The sequence below is a fragment of the Schistocerca americana genome, chromosome 5 (genome assembly GCF_021461395.2).
Source record: "Schistocerca americana isolate TAMUIC-IGC-003095 chromosome 5, iqSchAmer2.1, whole genome shotgun sequence".
Taxonomy (NCBI): Eukaryota; Metazoa; Arthropoda; class Insecta; order Orthoptera; family Acrididae; genus Schistocerca; species Schistocerca americana.
In genome coordinates, this window is record NC_060123.1 from 33,428,333 (window position 1) to 33,453,421 (window position 25,089).

The 25,089-nt window shown below is 41.4% G+C and overlaps 1 protein-coding gene across 3 annotated transcripts in view; it reads right to left on the reverse strand.

Annotated features, from left to right (window-relative positions):
• Positions 1-409: 409 nt before the first annotated feature.
• Positions 410-25,089, reverse strand: part of LOC124615811 (dTTP/UTP pyrophosphatase) — a 109,978-nt gene continuing 85,298 nt past the window's right edge. For all 3 annotated transcript variants that reach the window (XM_047143951.1, XM_047143952.1, XM_047143953.1), the window contains exons 3-5: positions 19,908-20,149; positions 9,754-9,900; positions 410-724 (exon numbers count right to left, since the gene is read on the reverse strand). In XM_047143951.1, coding sequence (XP_046999907.1) covers positions 577-724; positions 9,754-9,900; positions 19,908-20,149 — 537 coding nt within the window. In that variant the 3' untranslated portion in view covers positions 410-576. The remainder of the gene's footprint in view (positions 725-9,753; positions 9,901-19,907; positions 20,150-25,089) is intronic.

The window sequence follows — 25,089 nt, forward strand, 5'->3', positions numbered from 1 at the left end:
CCGACTAACACATGTAACAACGCATGTGGAAATGCAATCTTTCCATATAAAAAATTAAGCATATATTGGAGATGTTGAGTGGCAGACAGGCACAACAAAAAACTGCTAAACAAGTAAGCTATCGGCCAAAAAGCCTCCTCCTGAATTAGACATCATACAAACACACATTCATGCAAACACAACTCATACACACATGAGCACTGTCTCTGGCTGCCGAGACCAGTTGGCAACTTAACGTCTCCTCTATATTGTGGATAGCAATCTATCCTTTTCAAGATATTAGTTACTCCATCTTGGATTTTCTATTTTTTAATATCAAAACTATGTGAGCTACAAAGAAAAGTGGGAGAGAAATTTAGGTGAAAATTAATATGGTACAACAAGAAATACTAAGAAGGTGCTGAAGAAATGTATTGTTGTGATTCTTGTTCTTCATAATCATAAACTCACTCACATCAATTGGCTGAACAGCAAAAATTTGTACATCAAATATATCAACTCTATAAAATATCACTTACACTTGCATAGGCTCAGGCAATGTGAAATAAGCAATGACCTCAAAAGAGTGGTTATATACTATGAAACTTCTGCATCTTTATAAAGAGAAAGGATGTGTTTACACAATGAATGCAAAGGTAGTCCCATAACCGTATAATAATCTCCTTCTATTTTTTCAATTAAACTTCCTCCCAGACCTTGAATCCCATAGCCTCCAGCTTTATCCCTGAAATTAGGAGGAAAAAAATTAAAGAAATAACACAATTCACATACTTATTTAAAACACATATCTATTAGATTGAAATATTGTAAGAAAGTTACTTTCTGAAAAGAGACAAAGGCCATGAAAGAGCATGATTACGTCAGTTACTCTCAAACCTGTTCCTTTTAATTTTCTCTATCTTTAATATCTATCCATAAAAAAATATTTCCCTTATTCTCAATGCTATAATGAACAGTTCACAATCTCATTAAGTTTGTTTAAAGTCATTCACAAAATACCAGGTGGAGGGATGTAGTACAGAACATGGAGGAACAAAATTTTGGTCAGACTCTTTCTTGCCATAGACTCCTGAACAGTCCATTGCTTTTCACCTCAATCTCTCTTTACCTCACTTGCTGCAAAAAGAAAACACTGATATTATAATAATTTCATTTAGCTCAATTACCTGGTCCAAGTATTTCAATTGGACATGACTTTGGTGACTTGTGTGTCCCTAACGTTCCCCAGCTGTCCAACCGAGGAAAGGAGACCTACAGTTTAACACTGAATCCAAACTAAATGTCATTTCTGGTTACTCCTCACATCAATCAGACATGAAGACTGAAAAATCCATGGTTAGACCAAGATTCGATCCCATGGCCTTTGTGTTTCCAGGCTTACCCGTTACCGCTACACCATCAGGATTGATGTACACTGATTATGAAGAACTGTACAGCAATCACCTGCTGCACAAAACTTTTATTTTTCTCCTATTCTTTTTACCTAAGTATCAATATTCTGTATTTACAAAAAAAAATTTATTTTGTCAATAACTGCCATATCAAATATTACATTACACATAAAAAGAAGACAATTTTAAAATAGGATTTTAATTTATGATGAACTCAATGTCCAATAAAAGTAAAGTGCTTTACAGGTAATTTTATACTGTCAAAATTGAATTGTCATATTGAAAATTATGAAGTACTGTGATGATACTGTCTTTCATTCTTCTCTCTCACACTATGCACTCTGCGCTCTCTCTCTCTCTCTCTCTCTCTCTCTCTCTCTCTCTCTCTCTCTCTCTCTCTCTCACACACACACACACACACACACACACAAAGAGAGAGAGAGATGTTGTCCAACAAAACCAAAACTTAGTATTTATGAGTAGTTTTGTGGGCAGATGGTATAGGGGAGTGGGGCAAAGGTATTTTAACAACTGTGAGGGGGAAGATGTATGGGACAAAGAAAAGGTACAATAGTAATAAGAGCTCTCAGTGGTAAAATGCAGGTCAGAAGAATTAACTGACTGCAGCTGTTACATGGGGGCGGGCAGTTGGAAAGGGAAGTACAATGCCACGACATGGAAGAATGGGGTTAAAAAAAGACAGCAGAAGAAAAAGTAAGTGCAAAAGAGAGGGAAGGTGACACATGACAATTGCGACTAGCGGAACTTTAGGCCATGGGGATGAAAGAATGGAGAATGTGCTAAAAGTATAGTTCCTACCTTCGTAGTTCAGTTCAGTTCGAAGGATCAGGAGGGGGGGGGGGGGGCGCTTTGTAGTTACCCATGCATTACTATGCCTCCACCACCACTACTAGCACTAGCATGCAGCTTGCCACACATTTGAGTAGTACACTGTTCGGCTGCTCCCAGCCCCCACCAGAGGTTGGCAACCAAGGTCCAGCATCTCAATTGCCTGCAGCCGATAGCCAGCAGTTTCTGATGGGCAAACATTCTTTATATTGTAATGCACTGGCTCTTTCTGGCAGTCTTGTACATGTCTATAATCTGTGTTATACTACTTATGTTTATGCTATCATGCCATGATGTAATAAACAGTGGATTTCTTATAACTGTGTCTTTTATTGTGTTTTTAATTAGAACAGCAGTGACAATGAGTGCACATTCCATGTGCCCAACTTCAGTTATTGTTTTTTCATGTAACTTCAATCCCCTCTCCGGCAGCAACAACTTACTACAGCCACACTGGAAAAATTCGTGGCTACACTGACTGTTTCAGCTGCACTGTATCAGGTGCACCCACCAGTATGATGACTGAGCTGAAGACTGGGAAGCTTATAAAAATGTCTCCACAAAGCACTTCATTACATTTAGGATGATGGATGTGGATACTTGGAAAGCTTTGTTTCTGCCTCACATGCACTAACTATTGTGTCAATTAGCCCTTTTGCAGGAACTGGGCTCACTTTCTTTTGATGTCATTTGTAGTCTGTTATCTTCTTATCATTGTGAGTGCACACATGTCATTGCTGCTCATGTAGAATTTTACCAGTGCTGAAAGCAGCCAATCAGGGTTTGGTAGCACAGCTGCAGGGTTTGAGCTGTAATAGTCACTTTATTACTATACTTCCAAGGAATCCTATGCAGACGCTGTGATCAGAGATGTGATCATCTGCCTAACACCCGATAAGGAAGTTCATCACTGAGCCCTTCAGTGTGAGCATCCATCCTCAGATTAAGTTTTAAACATTACTCATTCCTTTGCAGTTTCCTGTGGTGCAAAGTACGGGGGGGATGTCACCTTCATCAACAATGAACCACATCAATGCGTAGAAACAGACTCACCAAGCAAAAAGGAAGTTGATGTAATTCAAATCACCAAACCTAGCCGCAACGGGCAACCCCATCAGCAACAACAGCCACAGCACTGTGCTGCAATTCTGTCATACCCGTCTTGCTATGTGCAGCATGAGGAAGCAGCATGCTCCAGGTGGTGGGTGTCATGCTACATGCATTAAAAGAAAGGCCACGTTGCTCCAGTTTTTCATGCTCAGTTTTCCTCAGAAAAAATGGATGTTGACATTCATTATATTTCATCATTGTCTGCTTCATTCTATTCCCTCATTGTCTGCAGGTCAGAGTAACCTCTTTAATAGTGTCTGTGCTGAACATATAATTGTTATTTCGAGTGGGCACTGGAGTGGTTGTTTCGCTCCTCAACTATCAAATATATGCAAGGCTGGGCTTCCCACTTTTGGCTCCCATCAAACATCATTTGGCACATTACAGTAAACAGCATATTCCAGTTCTTTGTCGATTTAGTGCCACCATGACTTACAAATTTGTAATCCATCCTATCACATATTTGGTTGTTAATGATACTGATACTGAAACTTTATTTGGATTACACACTTCTGTTGCTTTTGAATTTTATTTTACTGACAATGAACATCTTGTATTGGACCAAGTTCGCTATCAAGACCTAGATTCATTGTGTAGCGGTTCGCCTACTTTGTTTCTTCATTTGTTGTCCTCCGTGTCAACGTACACTTAAGACCTGTGGTTTGCAAGACTATTGATGGCTTCCCCATTAACAGCACCAGGATTGCATCTGCAGTAGCTGTAGACCCAGAGTTTAAACAAGTGGTGCACATGATACGACACAGGTGGCCTGATCACCCTTCGGGCCAGGTGTCCCACCCAAGCATAATTTCTACACTTTCAGTCATCATCTTTCCCTTGTCGACCGAAGGGGGTACACTCCCCATATTATGATTCCAGCAATGTTGTGTAGGGGCTAGGAAGGTCTCAACCTGTTACATCAAAGTCACTGAGGAGCCTCCCACACTAAACAGTTGGCACATTGTCATGTGTTCTGGTCTGGTACTAATCACGAGGTGGAGTGCCTGGTTGTCAACTTCCACAAATAATCAGATCAACAGACAGCACTGTGCTAGTATCCATGCTACCTCAAGAAAGAATTCATATCAACTCTGTGGGAGCATTTAGACACTTTCTGTTTGTTGGCTGTAGGTGCCTTTTCCAAGTTTCCTTGTGCTTTTCACTGCCCATCTACCACAGAAGATGCAATGGTCAAGGCACCATCAGCCATTTTCTCTATTGAAGTCCTACCTAGTACAGTGGTTTCGTGGACAATGGTCATGAAGTTTTGGCTCAATCCTTTCAGTATTTTTGTTCACGCAATGGCATCTGTCATGTCATGGCACCTCCCTTTCATCTACAAGCCAAAGGCAAGGCAGAATGTCTCATGCAGACTTTCAAACCACAAATACACAAGTACACCACAGAATTTCCAGTGGAAGAGGCCCTTACATTCTTTCTCAGTTCTTACAGAATGACTCCAATCAGGCACAAGAGCCCAGCCAAACTCTTGCTTGGCCGCCAGCCGTGGATGCTGCTCCATCTCCTGCTGCTGAACAGGCATCCTGCAGAGGTACTGACATCACTGTAGTCTGCACCCGAAACACTATTCTGGGCCTGAGGGTTCAGAAGACACCAGCATTGGACTCCAGGCATCATCCACAGCCAATGCAGGAACCATGTGTTGATGGTGTGTATAGACAAGTGCCTTGTGGCATGCCACTACAATCAGGTGGGAGCTGATGCCTCCGGGCAGACTGTCATGCCAGTATCTCTTCCATCAGCATTCCTATTCACTGTGGGCAGCATGCCGGCTTGACCATCCCCACCCCCAGTCTTACCGTGGTCTCAGGCTACTCCACCAGTGGCGCGGCCCCGTATGGACAATGTGGCTCTGCCTCTCAATGCCCTTGCAGAGTCTTCACACAAGGAGAGATGTGAGGGGGATGCTAGAGCTTTATCGGCACACCCGCAAGTACCTCCTACAGCAATGCAGGTGCCTCCTACGCTGATGCAGATGATGCCAGCACTGACATCAACACACACTGCCCTCCTGTCGATGCCACCTACTTTACCTCCAGACACCACAGCTCCCCTGCTCACAACACCTAATGATGAGCCTGCCCTGCCTACAGGGTCACTTACTCTCCTCCAGGTGGAGGGGGGGGGGGGGGGAGGGGTACATGTCTGTGTTCATACTGCTTACACCCCTACTCACTGGTTTGCATGGACCAGGAACTGTTCATGCTCAGGACAACCACTTCATACAATAAGAATGTGTCTAATCACCAGTGCATCGTGGAGGAGAAGACATCTAATGGTCACTCCCCCACCCCCAGGAAGGAGGGGTGTATAACCTGGACATTACTATACCTCTGCCACTGTATCATGGTGCATTTCACACATTTGAGTAGTGTGCTGTTCAGCTGCTTCTGGCTCCCACCAAAGGCTGGTGACCATGATCCAGAAGCATGATCATTGGTAGCCGATAGTGAGCAGTCCTTGGTGGGCAAATGCTCTTTATATTATCTTGTACTGACTCTGGCCGGCAGTCTTGTACATGTTTCTAAACTTTATTATACTACTTACGTTTATGCTGTCATGTAGTGACCTAATAAACAGTGGATTTCTTATAACCATGTCTTTTATTATGCTCAGAGTTAGACCACGGGCAGGAGTTAAGACCTAAGTGATACTTAGTGATAGAGAAAACTGGCCAATCGGTGGCACAAAATGGCCATGCTTTGTTGATGTCAGGAAATAAATATAGCAAGAAATCTGATTTTTGACTAGCTGTCTTGTAAAGACTATGAAAAGGATATCAACATATTTGATAACTCCTATTTCTCATTGCAGATGCAGCACCCACAGATGTCAAGGCTGTAGGGGACGGATTTCTAAATATGGAACAGGTGACAGTTGTCAAAATGGAGGTACTGTTCATGGGTAGAGCTTTTGATAAGGACAAAAATGTTCATGAAGCCACTTTCATCTATTCTATTACCAAAGTGTATAGATGAAGGAAGTATTATATCCTTTTTCTTTTTTGGCACTTACAAGACGACTGTCAAACCATTTTGATATCTAAACTACTGTTTATTTCATGCTATTTCCCACTCACAAATTCAGGAGGAAGTTCAGTTTTATTTTTATGAACAGTTCCAATCAAGTTGAGTTTCTTCTTGCTTTTTTAGATATTTGTATTCCCTGTCACCTGCTTCATTTGCTGAACTTTTATATTTTCTCCTTTCATCAATTACATTCAACAATGTCCAAGGATTTTTACAGTGCTTTGTCTTTTTTAGTTGGAAATTAACAGTGTGAATATCTCCCACTCGAGCAGTGTAAAACTAGTAAACTGCTATTGTATTATGGTTAGTCCCTTCAGTTGTCTTCCTCAGGTGAATTACCACATATTGCAGTGAAACTTTGTAGGGCTCATCTGGCTGTTTTCCAATGTAGATTTCCTTGGCAAGGGCATACCAAGTCTTGGCATCAAAGAGCATTAGATTTTTCAGCTCATACTTCAACGGTTTGCTTGACTTATATTGGTGAAAACTACACTTTCAGAAGAAAATAACTAACCATTCATCCACTGTAGTATATTCGGACACTATATAGTTCTTGTTGCATTTTGTCTCTAACAGTTCAAGTATTTACTTAATAGGTACAAGTTTATGTACTTTCCTTCTCTCTTGACAGTTTTGATGGCAACAAACCACATGTATCTGAACAACCAGTACTCATCGTAGTGTGAAATCTCTCCATTCCTAAACCATCCATATCCCAAAGGTAATTTAGATTCATATTTCCAGAGCAATAAAAAAGGCCTGGTTAAGTAGTAGTAATATTAGTAGTAGTAGTAGTTGTTGTTGTTGTTGTTGTTGTTGTGTTTGATGCAGCTCTCCATGCTACTCTATCCTGTGCAAGCTTCTTCATCTCCAAGTAACTACCGCACCCTATGTCCTTCTGAATCTGCTTAGTGTATTCATCTCTTGATCGCCCTCTACAATTTTTACCCTCCATGCTGCCCTCTAATACTAAATTGGTGATCCCTTGATGCCTCAGAACATGTCCTACCAACCGATCCCTTCTTCTAGTCAGGTTGTGCCACAAATTCCTCTTCTCCACAATTCTATCCACTAACTCCTCATTAGTTACGTGATCTACCCATCTAATCTTCAGCATTCTTCTGTAGCATGGCAATTCGAAAGTTTCTATTCTCTTCTTGTCTAAACTATTTATTGTCTATGTTTCACATCCATACAGGGCTACAGTCCGTACAAATACTTTCAGAAAAAGACTTCCTGACACTTAAATCTACACTTCATGTTAACAAATTTCCTCTTCAGAAATGCTTTTCTTGCCATTGCCAGTCAACATTTTATATCCTCTCTACTTCTATCAACATCAGTTATTTTGCTACCCAAACAGCAAAACTCATCTAGTACTTCAAGTGTTTCATTTCCTAATATAATTCCCTCAGCATCAACTGATTTAATTAGACTACATTCCATTATCCTCATTTTGCTTTTGTTGGCTTTCATCTTATATCCTCCTTTCAAAACACTGTCCATTCCGTTCAACTGTTCTTCCAGACCCTTTGCTGTCTCTGACAGAGTTACAATGTCTTCAGCAAACCTCAAAGTTTTTACTTCTTCTCCATGGATTTTAATTCCTACTCCAAATTTTTCTTTTGTTTCCTTTACTGCTTACTCGGTATACAGATTAAATAACATCAGGGATACGCTACACCCCTGTCTCACTCCTTTCCCAACTACTGCTTCCCTTTCATGTCCCTCGACACTTATAACTGCCATCTGGTTTCTGTACAAATTGTAAATGGCCTTTTGCTCTCCGTATCTGCCACCTTCAGAATTTGAATGAGAGTATTCCAGTCAACATTGTCAAAAGCTTTCTCTAAGTCTATAAATGTTAGAAAGGTAGATTTGCCTTTCCTTAATCTGCCTTCTAAGGTTAAGTCCTGAATAAGTAAAGCAGCAAAAGCCTCAATTTCAGCCACATCTGTCTCTTCGGCTTTTTCTTTCTGGGCAAAATTCCCCAAAATGGATTTTGTTCACATATTAGATCAATTTCACACACCTGGCTAAACCTCTTACACCTGTCAAGTGGATAACAGCATTCTGAAGTTGTGTCTTTACATTTCTTGGCGGAGAGTCCTTTGTAGGTAGTGGGGGCAGGCATGGGAATTACAAGGATAAATAATCACTCAAACTCCCGTCACTTACTATGAATACTTTTATTCTTGCAATGTATACACAATGCATTTAGCATAGAGCTCGTACTACAGATAACTGATCTGGCAAAGGTACAGTTGTTCTTGCTGTGGTAGGCCAGCGATGTTATTGGGGGGTGTATGATGATGATGATGATGATGATGATGATGATGATGATCTTTTACACAGTCCAGTTTTTTTACTCAATCCAATCTTGCCACTGTTATGAATGATGATGATGCAATGATGAGTACAACATAAACACTCAGTCCCCGGGCAGAGAAAATCCCCAACCTGGCCAGGAATCGAACCTGGGACCCGGTGATGAGAGGTAGCAATGCTCGCCACTAGACACTGGGTAGGGGGATGGGGGGGTGGGGGGGGGGGTAGAGCCAGCGGTTCTACATCCCCACACCATCAATTTCATTGATTTTTCTTTTCCCAGTTGAAATTGTTATAGTCAAGAATTATTTCATTCTCATCACCATTCATCTCTATATCAGTTACATGCTCCAACTTTCAAATCATGAGATGACTCTGAAACTGATTTATCATTTTCCATTGTTTGATTTACAATACATTTTTTCTGCTTCACCTTCTTCAAGTAATCTGTATTCATCTTTCATTTTCCTCATATGTGCACACATGTAGATTGAGTTGTTATCATACACCAAGAGAAAGCAAACTAACTTCAGGACTTTCTCACTCGAAAAGCAGAATTGTAGTACTAGACAACAATAAGTTCATGTAACATAACATGAAATGTGACAACAATGAAACAGTTGCAAAATTTTAAAAACTTACAATTGGTGTTATTTTGATTTTTGTTACAATAGGACAGGAATTGAGTGTCCTGAACACCCCAGGGTATGTTTTTGGCAACTCAATAAGAATGAAAACTGAAACTTAGTGTATTCTCATGTTGTTACTTACATAACTGTTAGACAGAAATCAACTGGCAGAACTTTTACAGAATTATGAAAATTTAAACTAATAATACAAGTAGCTTTTAATGTGCGTGGTGTCCACAGCACCTTATGACAGCACTTAACAGTTAAGGAGGAGAAGATGATGAAAATTTATGTTCTGTGTAATTACATGAGCTATTACTTATGTCTATGCTTCACTCATCAAGGTGACTGGTTCCTTAATTTTTGTTTATCGAAAATCATGAAGTATGTACTCACATTGGCTCTCCTGTTTTTACGTAGCCACTGATTATCTCAGGTGTAAGTTGACCAAAGTAAACTTTGGTGCTTTCACAAAATTTCACAACTATATCCTTTTTGACTAGAATTATTCCTGTGTACACAGTGTGTGGTCTTCCACTAAGCCTACAAATAGAAAAATAGTCTATATGACAAGGACTCAAATTAAGTAATTTGTAATGAGAAAACAAAAATCACTAATGAAGATGTTTGTTGTTATTTTTACCTTCACGTTTTTGAAAGTTAAATCCTACTCTTCATTATCCTCTAAATTGTAGGACTTGCTTAGTTTTCAAATTATTATTTCAATTATTCTAATCACAATCTTGTTTCATTTATTCCTAATTTTTCTGGAAGATCGTTCAACATTCTTGTAGTAATGTTTTACTAAATTTCTTCTACCATTCATTTAAGTTCCTTTCATTCAGTAATAATTATTATAGAGATATGTCTTCGGCATCACCTTCACACAGTGTCATATACCAAATATACAAATTATTTGCAGATGTGATTTAAAGGTTGAAACAAAAACTGAACAAAACTTTTCAGGCTCTATCATTATCCATGTTTCATCACTATTAAATATTGTGCTGGAAGAATACGAGAAAATCCTACTTTTAAACTGGCATTTAACATTAAACAACATCTTTATCTTAAGCTCAAGAAATTCTTCAAATATTCACCATTTCCCAGATCAAACATTAAAATATTAAAATGAAAAAAATTTTGTCTGCGGGAATGTTTTACTAGTTGTCAAACGTATTTTACTCTGTCAATCAGAATAAATTTTTGGAGGAACTTAGGTTTATGGATTTCAAGATACGATGCATAATTAGTTCATTTCATATTTAACTGACAGGAAGCAGACAGTCACATTCGACAGCTCTAACAGCTTCCATCATGAATCATCTCTGCCTCTACACAGATAACTATTGGTATTCCTCAAGGATCAGTACAGGACACACACACACACACACACACACACACACACACACACACACACATTGTCCAGCCTGATTGCACTACAACTTTGCAGGGATGAAGGAGAATGTGTTGGGTGATGGGACACAAGTGGGTGAGGGCATAAAGGAGGCAGAGTGTGGAAAGGAGGGCTGGAAAAGTGTGGCTGCTGGCTGGGAACAAGAGGTTTCCAGTAGTTTGGTCCCATAAGCCCTGGGAAGGAGGGAGAGGGGGAGATAGAACAGGGGAAGGGGAGATGGGGTGGAGGTGGCGGGGGGGGGGGGGGGGGGGGGAAGGTGAGGGTGCAATGTGAGTGAATTTAAGGAGAGGGACAGGTGCTAGTGGAGACTGAAACAAGGAAAATTACGGGACTGAACAATGTGTTGCGAGAACAGCTCCCATCTCTGCAATTCAGGGAAGCTGATACTAGAGCAAAATATCCAGGCCATATAGGTTGTGAAATAGCCACCGACTCGAGCATGTTGTGCTCAACAGTGTGTTCTGCTATTGGCTATACTACTTTGCAGGTGTCCAATCAGTTGAATGGAGAATTTGTTGGAGGTCATGGAAATTTCTGGTAACGGCTTATGTGACCAAACTGCTGAGGTCATCGGTCCCTAAGCTTACACACTACTTAACCTAACTTACACTAAGGACAACACGCATACACACCCATGCCGAAGGAGGACTCGAGCCTCTGACGCGGGGAGCCGCGCGGATTGTGACAAGATGCCTCAGACCACACAGCTACCCCGCGCAGCTTTGGAGGCCATGCCCACATAAAATGCTGTACAGGAAGTGCAGCTGAGCTGGTATATGATGTGGTTGCTTGCACAGATGGCCCTCCCTCTAACAGGATAGGATGAGTTGGATGTCATGGGTAGTTTACTGGACAGCTGCTAGGACTTCCCACATGGGTATGACTCATGTGGCAAGACGTTAGGAGGGGGTGTGATGTAAGAACTGATGATAATGTAGCATAGACTGGGTGGATGGCTTCACTCCAGACCCCAGTGTCCAACACCGCGAGACCACAAGCTGCGGACACTATGTGGGTAGTTTTCTTCATTTCTTAATTTATTTATAAAGCTGACCTAGTTCTCTTTGCTTATGATGCAAGTATCCCAACCAAGTCCTGCAGAGTGTCTGCACCAAAATCACTGAATGGTTTTCAGTAGTTAGTCTGTACCTCAGTGCCATATAGAATATATCATGAATAATAATAAAGCATGGAAGAAAGAAAATCATTATCAGTATCAGTCTACAGTGATGAACAAGTTAACAGTTCACTATTGGACAGAGAAACAGACATTGGATTCAATGTCCCACTCAGAAATTATCTCACTATCCAAGTCTTAGCTACACACCCAGTAGAACACTAATTATGATCAAGCCAAGCACTTGTGGCAGAGAAAAGTCGAGGAATGTTTCCATGAGAATAACATACACAGAATCGCCAAAGAAACTGGTATAGGCATGTGTGTTCAAATACAGAGATATGTAAACAGCTGAATATGGCACTGCGGTTGGCAACACCTACATAAGACAAGTGTCTGGTGCAATTGTTAGATCAGTTACTGTTGCTACAATGGAAGGTTATCAAGATTTAAGTGAGTCTGAGCACAGTGTTATAGTCAGTGCAAGAGCAACGGGACACAGCACTTCCAAGGTAGTGATAAAGTGGGGATTTTCCTGTTTGAGTGTACCGTTGAATACCAGGAATCCGGTAAAACATCAAATTATCGACATCACAGTGGCCGGAAAAAGATACTGCAAGAAAGGGACCAACGACAACTGAAGAGAATCATTCACCGTGACAGAAGTGAAACCCTTCCACAAATTGCTGCAGATTTCAATGCTGGGCCATCAACAAGTGGCAGTGTGTGAACCATTCAATGAAACATCATCGATAGGGCTTTTGGAGCTGAAGGTCCCCCTTGATGACCGCACGACACAAAGATTTACACCTCACCTGGGCCCATCACCTGTTGATGACTGCAAACGTGTTGCCTGGTCAGACTAGTCTCGTTTCAAATTGTATCGAGTGGATGGAAGTGTACAAGTATGGAGACAACATCATGAATCCATGGATCCTACATGTCAGCAGGGGACTGTTCAAGCTGGTGTAAGCTCTGTAATGGTGTGGGGCTTGTGCAGCTGGAATGATATGGGACCCTTATTCATCTACATATGACTCTGACAGGTGACGTGCGTAAGCATCCTGTCTGATCGCCAACATCCATTCGTATCCATTGTACATTCCAATTAACTTGGTCAATTCCAGCAGGACAATGCAACATCCCCCCCATGTCCAGACTTGCTGCAGAGTGGCTCCAGGAACCCTTTTCTGAGTTTAAAAACTTCTGCCAGCCACCAAACTCCCCAGACATGAACATTATTGAGCATATCTGGGATGCCTTTCAACGTGCTGTTAAGAAGAGATCTCTACCCCCTCCTACTCTTACGGATTTATGGACAGCCCTGCAGGGTTCATGGTTGTCAGTTCCCTCCAGCACTACTTCAGACATTAGTCGAGTCCATGCCACATCATGTTATGGCGCTTCTGTGTGCTTGTGGGTGCCCTACACGATATTAGGCAGCTGTACCAGTTTCTTTGGCTCTTCAGTGTACTTGCACCATTAGTGAAATTCCTGCGACTTTGACAAAGTAAGTTGTGATACAGTCATCAAATCTGCATGCCACATATGGAACCAACCAGTAGACCACACACAGATGGATTTTTGTAATGTTTGATGTTAATAATATTTTCTTCAGAAAATCAACTTTGGAGTTTTCCAAACGTCTATAATAGCCTAAAGGATGTTGATATTTCAACAGGCAGCATGGCTCTATGCTTGCCTGCCGTGCGAGTGATCCAGGTTTGATTTCTTGCCACACAGCATGTCGAATAAAAGACGTTTCTCTAAGGTATTAAAGACCCTCATAAAAATGGAAAGTCCATTTTCTCACGAATTTTCGAGAGTTGCATCATACTGCTTAGGGAACTTATGAACTTTACGTACCATAAAATAAAAAAAAAATACAAAAATCCGATTGCCATTTGGTCTCCTTGTAAGACAAACTGAAGACGAAGTAATTCCCTATATAGACCGAAGAAATACAGAGAGAGAAGTGCATGTGTTTACTGGGGGTAATAATTCGTGAACAAATCAGTCTACCAGAGGCAACTTGGAGCAGTTAGTCAATGGGTAGTGCTTCTTCCTCTGCTCTCTTTGTGTGACAGCACATGTTCTAAAAAAAACTACACAGTTACATGGAGACAGAATGGCTGGCTCACACTGCTGATAGATACATAAAACTATCGATCTCCCAGAAATAGTAGTTCCTTCCTCAAGGAAGAAAGAGGACAGGTACAGGTAGGTTAGAAAGGAAGGACAAGTCACTCAGACCCCAAATTATTAGTGACCAACGTCTTGTGAGGATGACTACAAGAGTACAATCAGCAACAAAGCAAAAACGTAAGACTAAACTTGTAACCAAAAACTTCAGAAACTAATGCAGGTCATCATATTTGCCTTTTAATATGTCTGCTTGTGTCTGTATATATGTGTGTGTGTGTGTGTGTGTGTGTGTGTGTGTGTGCGCGCGCGCTTGAGCGCGCGCGCGCGCTCAAGCGCGAGGGTATACCCGTCCTTTTTTCCCCCTACGGTAAGTCTTTCCGCTCGCGGGACTGGAATGACTCCTTACCTTCTCCTTTAAAACCCACATCCTTTCGTCTTTCCCTCTCCTTCCCTCTTTCCTGACGAAGCAACCGTTGGTTGCGAAAGCTAGAATTTTGTGTGTATATTTGTGTTTGTTTGTGTGTCTATCGACGTGCCAGCGCTTTCGTTTGATAAGTCACATCATCTTTGTTTTTAGATATATTTTTCCCACGTGGAATGTTTCCCTCTCATCATATTATCTGTTTGATTTCAGTGTGTTGAAAGGAAGCTGAAATTATATATTTCCAAAAAACAAGCAAGGGCGCATCAGACTTCTGCAAATTGCACTATGTCTGAAGAAAATTCATATAATGCAGCATTAGGAAAATATTATAATATAAATAATAAAAATATTTTAACAGTTGTTGGCTTTTTCTAGAACTCTAATGTGATGCTGAAAAGCTTTTCAGTGTCTGTCAAGCTATTAATCTTCTTAAATTTCAATAACACTGAAATAAGAGAGCAATCATACCCATTGTAAGGAGGAAAAGTAAGTGTCTCTAAAGAAACATTAAGATTATGGAAACAGTTTCTAGAAGAACTATGAAAGATTTTAAAATTTTGAACTTTGCTCACATGTGAACCACGATGGAAACTCAGCAGCTTATATTTTCTCAGCCAGATATCAAGACTAATTTTCTATGACACATTTATATAATCTTGGACTACTGTCTCATTAATTAATTTTGTGACTAAATTACGATCATGTCCATAAATTAAGAGATTTTTGAGATCTATGAAGCAACTTGTAGCACCGTGATAGTGAGTGCCAACATTTCGATATGAGACATAGTGATACCGGCCGTCGTCCATGGGTAACATTAAATGTGACTCCAGTGACTTTTGGCAACTGTGTCAGTTCTATAAAGAGTTTTCAGATGAGTTAGCTACCATTTTAACTGTAATAGGGCACAGATCTCTGGAACAAAAAACTGTAACCAGTGATTGGAAAAATGCACACGTCACACTCACCTCGAGAAGGGAAAAATATTTATCCACAAAACCACAATCCAAACTTATTGACAATCATCTGCTATAGAATCCTAGAATATATTCTAAGCTTAAACATAATGACCCGCTCCATGCCAGTCAGCATGGAATCTGAAAACTTGTATCATGCAAATCACAGCTTGCACTTTTTACACATGTCATCCTGAAATCCTTGGGTCAAGGAAACCAGGTAGAGGCAGTATTTCTTGACATTTGAAAAATCTTTTACTCAGCACCAACACAAGAAGTATGCTTATGTGGGATATCAAACAAAACTTGTAACAGGGTTGAGGATTTGTAAGTAGGCAGGACACAGCATGTTATCTTGTTTGGAGAGTCCTGTCAAGTGTGTTGGGATCTTTGCTGTTCATGTTATGTATTATTAACTTGGCAGACAATATTACAGTGCATATGTAAAAATAGATGGTGTCTTTTTCTGTGTCTAAAGTGTTTAATAATGTAGATGTACAGAGAATTCTTACTCATAACATTATGTATAAGAATAAGTGAGTAACGTTCCCTTGCCACTGTCATTGTAACTGCTTAACTTCAGCATTTTGAATTATAGTTTCCAGAGACTGTGTCACATTTTATTTTATTTGTACAAATAACCAGGTTCACCATACAGAGGAGATGTTGAATCACTGACAAGTATAACAAAAAGACTCTGCACATGTGAGCTTTCAGCCAAAAACCCTTCTTCCGAATTAGGTGACACACACACACACACACACACACACACCTCTGGCAACTGAGACTGCACTGCAAGCAACTGCACATGATGGGAGAAGTAATCTGCACTGAAGTGGTGAGGAGGAGGCTGGGATTAGGAGGGGGAGGCACAGTAGGGTAGGGTTGGGGGATGGTAAATAACTGGTTGTGGGAGCATGCAGGGACATGGAAGTAGAGATGGTATAGGGCTGCTATGTGCAGTTGTTTGAGGATGGAATGGGGAGGGGAGGGGGGGACGAGAGTGGAAAAGGAGAGAAATAGAAAAGAGGAAAAAGACTAGTGGGTGCATTGGTGGAATTGAAATCGGTGTAATGTTGGAGTGAGAGCAAGGAAGGGATACATGGGGAAGGACAGGTAGTAACAAAGGTTGAGAACAGGAGGGTTAGAGGAATGTAGGATATACACTCCTGGAAATTGAAATAAGAACACCGTGAATTCATTGTCCCAGGAAGGGGAAACTTTATTGACACATTCCTGGGGTCAGATACATCACATGATCACACTGACAGAACCACAGGCACATAGACACAGGCAACAGAGCATGCACAATGTCGGCACTAGTACAGTGTATATCCACCTTTCGCAGCAATGCAGGCTGCTATTCTCCCATGGAGACGATCGTAAAGATGCTGGATGTAGTCCTGTGGAACGGCTTGCCATGCCATTTCCACCTGGCGCCTCAGTTGGACCAGCGTTCGTGCTGGACGTGCAGACCGCGTGAGACGATGCTTCATCCAGTCCCAAACATGCTCAATGGGGGACAGATCCGGAGATCTTGCTGGCCAGGGTAGTTGACTTACACCTTCTAGATCACGTTGGGTGGCACGGGATACATGCGGACGTTCATTGTCCTGTTGGAACAGCAAGTTCCCTTGCCGGTCTAGGAATGGTAGAACGATGGGTTCGATGACGGTTTAGATGTACCGTGCACTATTCAGTGTCCCCTCGACGACCACCAGTGGTGTACGGCCAGTGTAGGAGATCGCTCCCCACACCATGATGCCGGGTGTTGGCCCTGTGTGCCTCGGTCGTATGCAGTCCTGATTGTGGCGCTCACCTGCACAGCGCCAAACACGCGTACGACCATCATTGGCACCAAGGCAGAAACGACTCTCATCGCTGAAGACGACACGTCTCCATTCGTCCCTCCATTCACGCCTGTCGCAACACCACTGGAGGCGGGCTACACGATGTTGGGGCGTGAGCGGAAGACGGCCTAACGGTGTGCGGGACCGTAGCCCAGCTTCATGGAGACGGTTGCGAATGGCCCTCGCCGATACCCCAGGAGCAACAGTGTCCCTAATTTGCTGGGAAGTGGCGGTGCGGTCCCCTACGGCACTGCGTAGGATCCTACGGTCTTGGCGTGCATCCGTGCATCGCTGCGGTCCGGTCCCAGGTCGACGGGCACGTGCACCTTCCGCCGACCACTGGCGACAACATCGATGTACTGTGGAGACCTCACGCCCCACGTGTTGAGCAGTTCGGCGGTACGTCCACCCGGCCTCCCGCATGCCCACTATACGCCCTCGCTCAAAGTCCGTCAACTGCACATACGGTTCACGTCCACGCTGTCGCGGCATGCTACCAGTGTTAAAGACTGCGATGGAGCCCCGTATGCCACGGAAAACTGGCTGACACTGACGGCGGCGGTGCACAAATGCTGCGCAGCTAGCGCCATTCGACGGCCAACACCGCGATTCCTGGTGTGTCCGCTGTGCCGTGCGTGTGATCATTGCTTGTACAGCCCTCTCGCAGTGTCCAGAGCAAGTATGGTGGGTCTGACACACCGGTGTCAATGTGTTCTTTTTTCCATTTCCAGGAGTGTATTATAAGGAGAGTTCCCACCTATGCACTTTAGAATAGCTGGTGTTGGTAGGAAGGAATTTTGAAGGTAGATCTGGATTTTCCAGATGGTGCAGACTGTGAAGCAGTCACTGAAGTGTAGAATGTTATGTTAGGCAGCATGCTTAGCAACTGGGTGGTCCATCTGTCTCTTTTGTCAGTGGCCACTCACACAGACAAGACAGCTTGCTGGCTGTCATGCTCACATAGAAACATAAAATGCAGCACAGTGGTTGCAATTTAGTTTGTGGATTATGTGACTGTTTTCACAGGTAGCTCTGCTTGATTTGGTAGATGATTCTTGAGCTCAGACTGGAGTAGATGGTGGTGGGAGAGTGTATAGAACAGGTCTTGCACCTAAGTCTATTACAGGAATATGACCCATGAGGCATGGGTTAGGAGCAGGGGTGGAGTAGGGAAAGCTCTCCACCATCCATCATGTGCAGTTGCTTGCAGTGTGGCCTCAGTGGCCAGACACAGTGGTGTGTGTGTGTGTGTGTGTGTGGGGCGGGGAGGGGGGTGGCGGCGGCAGAGGGGGGGGGGGGGGGGAGAGAGAACGAGCTTGTGTGAATGTGGGTGTATGTTGTATACTTTAGAAGAAGGCCTTTTGGCCAAAACCTTACATGTTTAGCAGTCTCTTTTCCTTTTGCCAATCCGCAACTCAACGTCTCCTTTATATGGTGAGTAGCAATCTATGCTTTTCATAATACTGTTATTATTCCATCCTGGATTTTTCATTGTTTGGTTTTTATAATCAGGTTCAGCATTACAGCCATTGTCAGGTCTTACAAGGCAACAAAACGAGTATGCTCAGTTGTTATTGGCTATATGTCCTTGGTATCACTGCCTTATAAGCTAATAGGCTTATTCATTTTTCTGTTTGCTGTAATAGGTTCATGTTCATATTTCCCAAATACTGAAATAGCTTCATTTTTATTCCCTCTTGCAGATCTGATGATGGCTGTAAAGCTGAAGCCAGTTACCTGTTCAAATATAGTAAAATGTGGCCAAACTATGAATTCTACAGTGACTGTACTTTTGCTAGAAATGGAACAAGAGCTCGAAAGCTAGTGTGAATACTGTTTCCTTTTATGTGTGTCTGTGTGTGACAAATCAATCTGCTATACAGTAAGTGGCTGGCCTTTCCCTTATTTTAAGTATAATTCTACAATTAATTGCTTCAAAAAGAAAATTGTCTAGGGTAAAGCACAAAGTTATGAGACAGAATTTCTGGCCAGAACTTACCTATAGGAGATAAAATATTTACTGCTAACAGATACATATTAAAGTACATGACAGTCTCCTACCTTTCTTGGAAAGGAGGGAAGGATATGTTAGAGAACATTAACAGGAAGGATAGGTCACTCAGACACCCGATGTAAGGGACCCCACCCATGGAAAACACAAGAGGAGACAAAAAAAAGGGGGGTTGAGGAGAGCAAAATATTTGTTCCTCTTCTCCCCTCAACACATTTAGTCCCTCTCATCCTTGAATTTGATGACCTGCCCTTCCTTTACACCTTCCCCAATCTATTCCACACGCCTCTCCAAGTGCAGAACTAACAATTCTACAATTTATCTGGATATCAGGGTTGCAGGTCTCCTCAAAATGTCAAAGCTACCTTATTTTCTTTTCCAATCATTTCATATTCAGTTTGTATAGAGACTTTTTTTGCAGGCTTTTGGTTTACATATGATGTGGCTAGCAAAAGTACAGCTCAACTGGTATCTCCCAAATATTTCACTCAACACAGCATTGCTCTGTAAACCTCATAGGGATTTTTCAGTGGATAATACAGTGCTCTCACAGCCAGTTAAAATTGCAATGATTCTCGTATGTCACACCGTTAAATTAAACAAAAAACAGAAGAAGAAGGATGAACTCACTTTTCAAGAGTTTGAAATGCATTTTCTTTGGTTTTTGGTTTACCAAAAATTTTTCCATCTAGTGAAACAACTGTATCTGCACCTATTATTAAATCAGGTGGCCTAGTCTCTGTTTTCAATCGGTCTACTACTTCCATAACTTTATTGTAAGCTGTTTCCAAAACAAAATGTGAAGGGTCAGGAAACTGTGATGGGTCTAAATTTTCCTCATACCTGGAGCCACAAATTTCAAAATTTAAACCCTGAAAAATAGGAAAAGAAAAAAAAAAACATCTAGAAAACTTCATCAGACTTAAGCAGAAATCACAAATGTAAATGTAATAAATAAATTTTTTTAAACTGGTACCTATATGTTCAATCATTATAGAACCAGAGTTGGTTGAAGACTGCACACATTCATGAATGATGATGAAGACAAGTGTGGGTATTACTTACCAAAATGCTGTGCAGGCACTGTGCAGGACAGAATAATGGTGGGACTGATGACTGACTCATCCCATAAGAAGTGTTCAATAAACCCCCACCCATCTCAATGCAGTTAACGCGTTAATGGGCGTGTGGTATTGCACATTAATCGTCATCTCAGCAGGCTTTAATGCAGACAACAGCATCCGTGATGTGAGCCACAAGTTCTTCATGTGTATCCACCTTCATAGGGTACATATTCTGTGTTAAACCAGCCCGGTCTGCAATGGCCAATCCACTACTGAGGTGATGTGTTATTCAGATACTAGGATACTTGTTTGGTACAGTGAATCAGTGATCCATCATGATGCAGATATATTTGCCATCATTGGTCTAATGCTACATCTTCCAAAAGTGCAGGTAGGTCTTCCCTCAGAAAATTTGTGTTTGCTGTGGCTGTCAGGCAATTTGGCAGGAACACAAGCCCTATCACTAGGTCACCAATCATACCACACCAGGTGTTTACTGAGAACCTAACTCGATATCTTGTTTCCCTAGCATCATGCAGATTATCCTTATGTAGCCTCATCTGTAAATAAAGTGTATTGCACAATGTCTCTATGTACAGCTAACCATTCTCAAAATTATTGTCTGCTTACTGAGTCATGTGGATGCAGATGTTACATGGGCAGTGCATGGAATGGGTACAAGCCTTCAGAATATAATGTATGATACACTTCCGTTGTGGAATATTGAGCTGACTGCTAATGTGCTGTGTACTGGTGGTGGTACTCCGGTGTATCACTGAAATAATGTATTACCTTTCCTCAGCTGACTGCATGGCTTCATGTTCTGATGTTATGTGTACAATGGGTAGTGTTCCAGATTCACATAATTTTTGCAAAACCCTGGGAAAAACCCTGGCACAGGGTATTTGTCAATCAGGGAAACATCTCTGATATTCTGCCACAGCTGCATGGGCATTGCCATTACAGTATCCGTACACAAACACCATGTCTGCATAATGGATAAAGGTATGAGTCATATTGGTATTCACAGACACAATGGACTTGCTCAATTACACAACACTCAAGCACGTCACACATACAGCCTCACAACTGCTCACTGATCCAACCTACGACTGCACACTGGTTACGATTGCAGCTGTTGGCCTTGGTGCAACATCACACTGCTGCCATCTGTTGGAGAACCCCATATCTCTTGTAGGATGGACCAGTCATCTGTCCCACCATGATTCTGTCTACCACAGCACCTACACAGCATTTCAGTACATAATATTCACATTTGTCTTCATAATCATTCATGGACGTGTGTAGTCTTCAACCCACTCCAGTTCTGTAACAATCAGAAACTGGACACTTGTTCATACGATGGTTTTGGTTTATTTTCGTATGTAGAATCATCTCACAAATTACATGACTTTTTCCTCCTGAATCTCTCTCTCTCTCTCTCTCTCTCTCTCTCTCTCTCTCTCTCTCTCTCTCTCTCTCTCTCTCTCTCGCTCACACAAGCACACATGCGCACACGCACTTGCAAATTCAAGCAGCCTGCCAGATAAAATTAGTGTCGGTTGTTGTCATAATGCAGATGATAGTGCACGAGACTTCTCAGCCTTTGGCTTGGATTCAACCCTTACTCCCGTCTCATGTCCAATTTTTGTATTGCTCTCTTGTTCGGTTTTCGGAATGCGTTTGGTGACACCACATTTGGTTGGCTGCTTGAATTTGTGTGCACAATGGCCTGATTGTCTAAATTCAATGCTAATTAATTTGGAAACAGTATGACATATCATATTTTTTTTCTTAGCAGTTGTTTATCAGCACAACCTACCCTTCAAAACCCTTACAAGCTTTACAGTGTGTTTCTGACCACCTTGTATACAAGAGAAAAAAGTAAATTTTTCAATTTGAAGAATATGCAGCAGCAACAGTCTTTGAAACCATCAAAATAAGAAATCCTTGATAATAAGAAATCAGTCTGCACATGAGTACAGAAATAATTATCATACACAGCATTAGATAACAAAGATTAAAAACACACGCTACAAGGCTACAAGTTGCATCTAAGAAGAATGTCTTACTGTATGAAGTCGAAAGTCTATCTTTAAAAAAAGAGTGCCATTGTTTTTGATCTATTGTAATTTATGGCTTGCATATTTTTCAGTTGGTATATAAACTCTCTTTCCTACTTGGTTTTCTCTGCTCCTATTCACTAAGCTTGTCACTTTTACATCACAAAGCAATCCCACAAACATTATATCAAAAATTCCACATGAATAATAACAAAGAATAAGAATGTGGGTATGAAGTCTTTCACAATGGAATCCTTGGATAAAAAATTCTTGGTAAACATGCCAAAACAAATTTGGATAACAATCCAAGTTTTTGATGATGATCACCATTATCATGGTCAGGGAATATGTCTCACTGTTGAGAACTGGCGAGGCTCCCACTTTTATGCTCAAAAGGTGGCACCTGATTGGCTTGATTACACTATGGCAGCAGCACAGAAATGGCATTTATTGATGTGGTACCAACTATGTTCACAGATTACATCTGCGCACTATTCAGTGTCGCTTACAGCACCATCACTTGCATCGGGTGGTAAGCTACAAGAAGTCTTCCACTGTGCTCTTTCTTCATTAAGTGCACACTTCCATGCACTGCTAAGTGCTTAACCAGTGTTTCTACTGAAGTTTGTATCACAGAGTCTAATTTCCACTATGTCTCTAATCACACAGTCCCAGTAGTATGAAGTGTGGACCAGAATTCTCTTAGTTCAAACACAATCTTGTGTTTATTTAACAGGCTGCCCCAGCCATCAATGAATTTTTGTACTTCAAGTGATACTGATATTCAACACAGCCAGCAGTGTCAGTCTGTACAGACTGAGCCACGTAACAGCTTCCACACTCCCAAGGAATATTATAAATCCATGGAACTCCCTAGCTGACATAATCTTTCACAAGTCATAACATTTCCTTAATTTTACTGGGTGGGCAACATACTGGTCTGATTCTTTGCCTGTTTAGGGTTCCACCTATCTTACTAGTTTTTGCACCAAGGAACGGAAGCTGCGCTATGTGTTGGTATGACTAACTTTGTTGAATGGTATTGGTTCTAGGTATTCTCAGTAGCATTGACCTGACATCACATCATCAAATGATTCATCTCAGAGTCAAAGTGCTCCTTGACCAAAATACACCTGGGTCAGTGAATTAGGGTGCTCAGCATATATCTCTTCTGTGTTGGAAGATGAAAGCTGTGTCTACTGAGAGACATGTCTGGATGTGTCAGTTTTTGATATACAGAATGTACTGTGTGTATCAAAAACAAATTCTTACAGATCTGTATCTCAGTGATAGTAAGACAGTTTAAATTCCTAAAAGAGGATAGGAATTGGAATGATGTTTTTCCCACACAAAGAATTTTAAGGAAAAGTTGTGACGTGCTAAAGATAATCTCCGTGCGAGAGTGAGGACAAGTTGTGACATGTTAAAGATAATCTCAGTGCGAGAGTGCCAGGGATTCACAATATTCCTTGCAAGTGTGCCAGCAGTTACATGGGTCAGCCTATACAGACTGTTACTGATTGCTTTGATGAACATCAGTGTTATCTGAAGTAAATAATCTATGGACACAGAGGGCACCACCTCCGTATGCTGCATTTCCGTGATGCCACCATCATGTAACCTAGCCAATCATGGTGATGATGACGACGACTACGACGACGATAGAGGTAGCCATCAAAAGCTTGGGATTTAGTCTGCACTTGACAGAGAAAGTTTACAGAAATTTTTATCCAAAGCATGAAAATGGTCCATAACATCAGTGGAAATTGGCAGCAGCATGCAGCTATTTGGTAAGACGTAATCACAGATACAATAGTATCTCCAGGTATACCAGTTCCTTCCCTCTTATTGAAACACTTTTTTGGAGGGGAAGCTGTAATACATGGCAGTTCACTATGTAAACCTACGTAAAACATGTATGGTTGGGGAATTGCATCAATGGAAAAATAATGGAGGTAACCAAAGTGTATACAGCAAGAGGCAAAATTATACTCTCTGTTTATTTGAAAGACACCTCTGCAGCTAAAGAAGCATGAGACAAGATAAAAACCAACTCTATGAAGAGTATGGCCTCTTCCAACTAAGAGGATTACTAAATATGCTGCTAACAACAAGCTGTGAAAATTCTTCATCAGTAAAGAATATGTCTCAAAGATGATTTCTATATCACAAATATTAAATGGCTTAAAATGTGAAGTTAAATAAGAACTGCCTGGGTGTATTCTACTTGCAGAGTTACCAGACAAATATAAACCTATGGCTATTGGCTTACAAAATTCAAACTTTATAACCACAGGAGACTGAAACAGTAACTTGCCTCAAGAAATAAACAATGACATCTGTAATAAACCAGCAACACTGCTCTGTAAGTTAACAGGAAAAAGTGTGATGCCAATGCATTATGAAAAGACCCAGGTGCTTTCATTACAACAAGCATGGACATCTGTCAGAAAGACCAACACTGATGAAAAATATTCAGCCAAAAAAATTAACTAGAATACATTGAAAACAATCACAGCATCAGGTAAACATACATAGATGGAATAGTATATAGACTCTGTCACTTTAGAGCACATGTTCCAATATCTGTGTGATGAAAATAATGTTACACCTGTGATTAGCTCACAAGTAGTAGTAGAATATAATGGCAACCACCTGCAAAAGGAATAGGATCTTTACATTCAG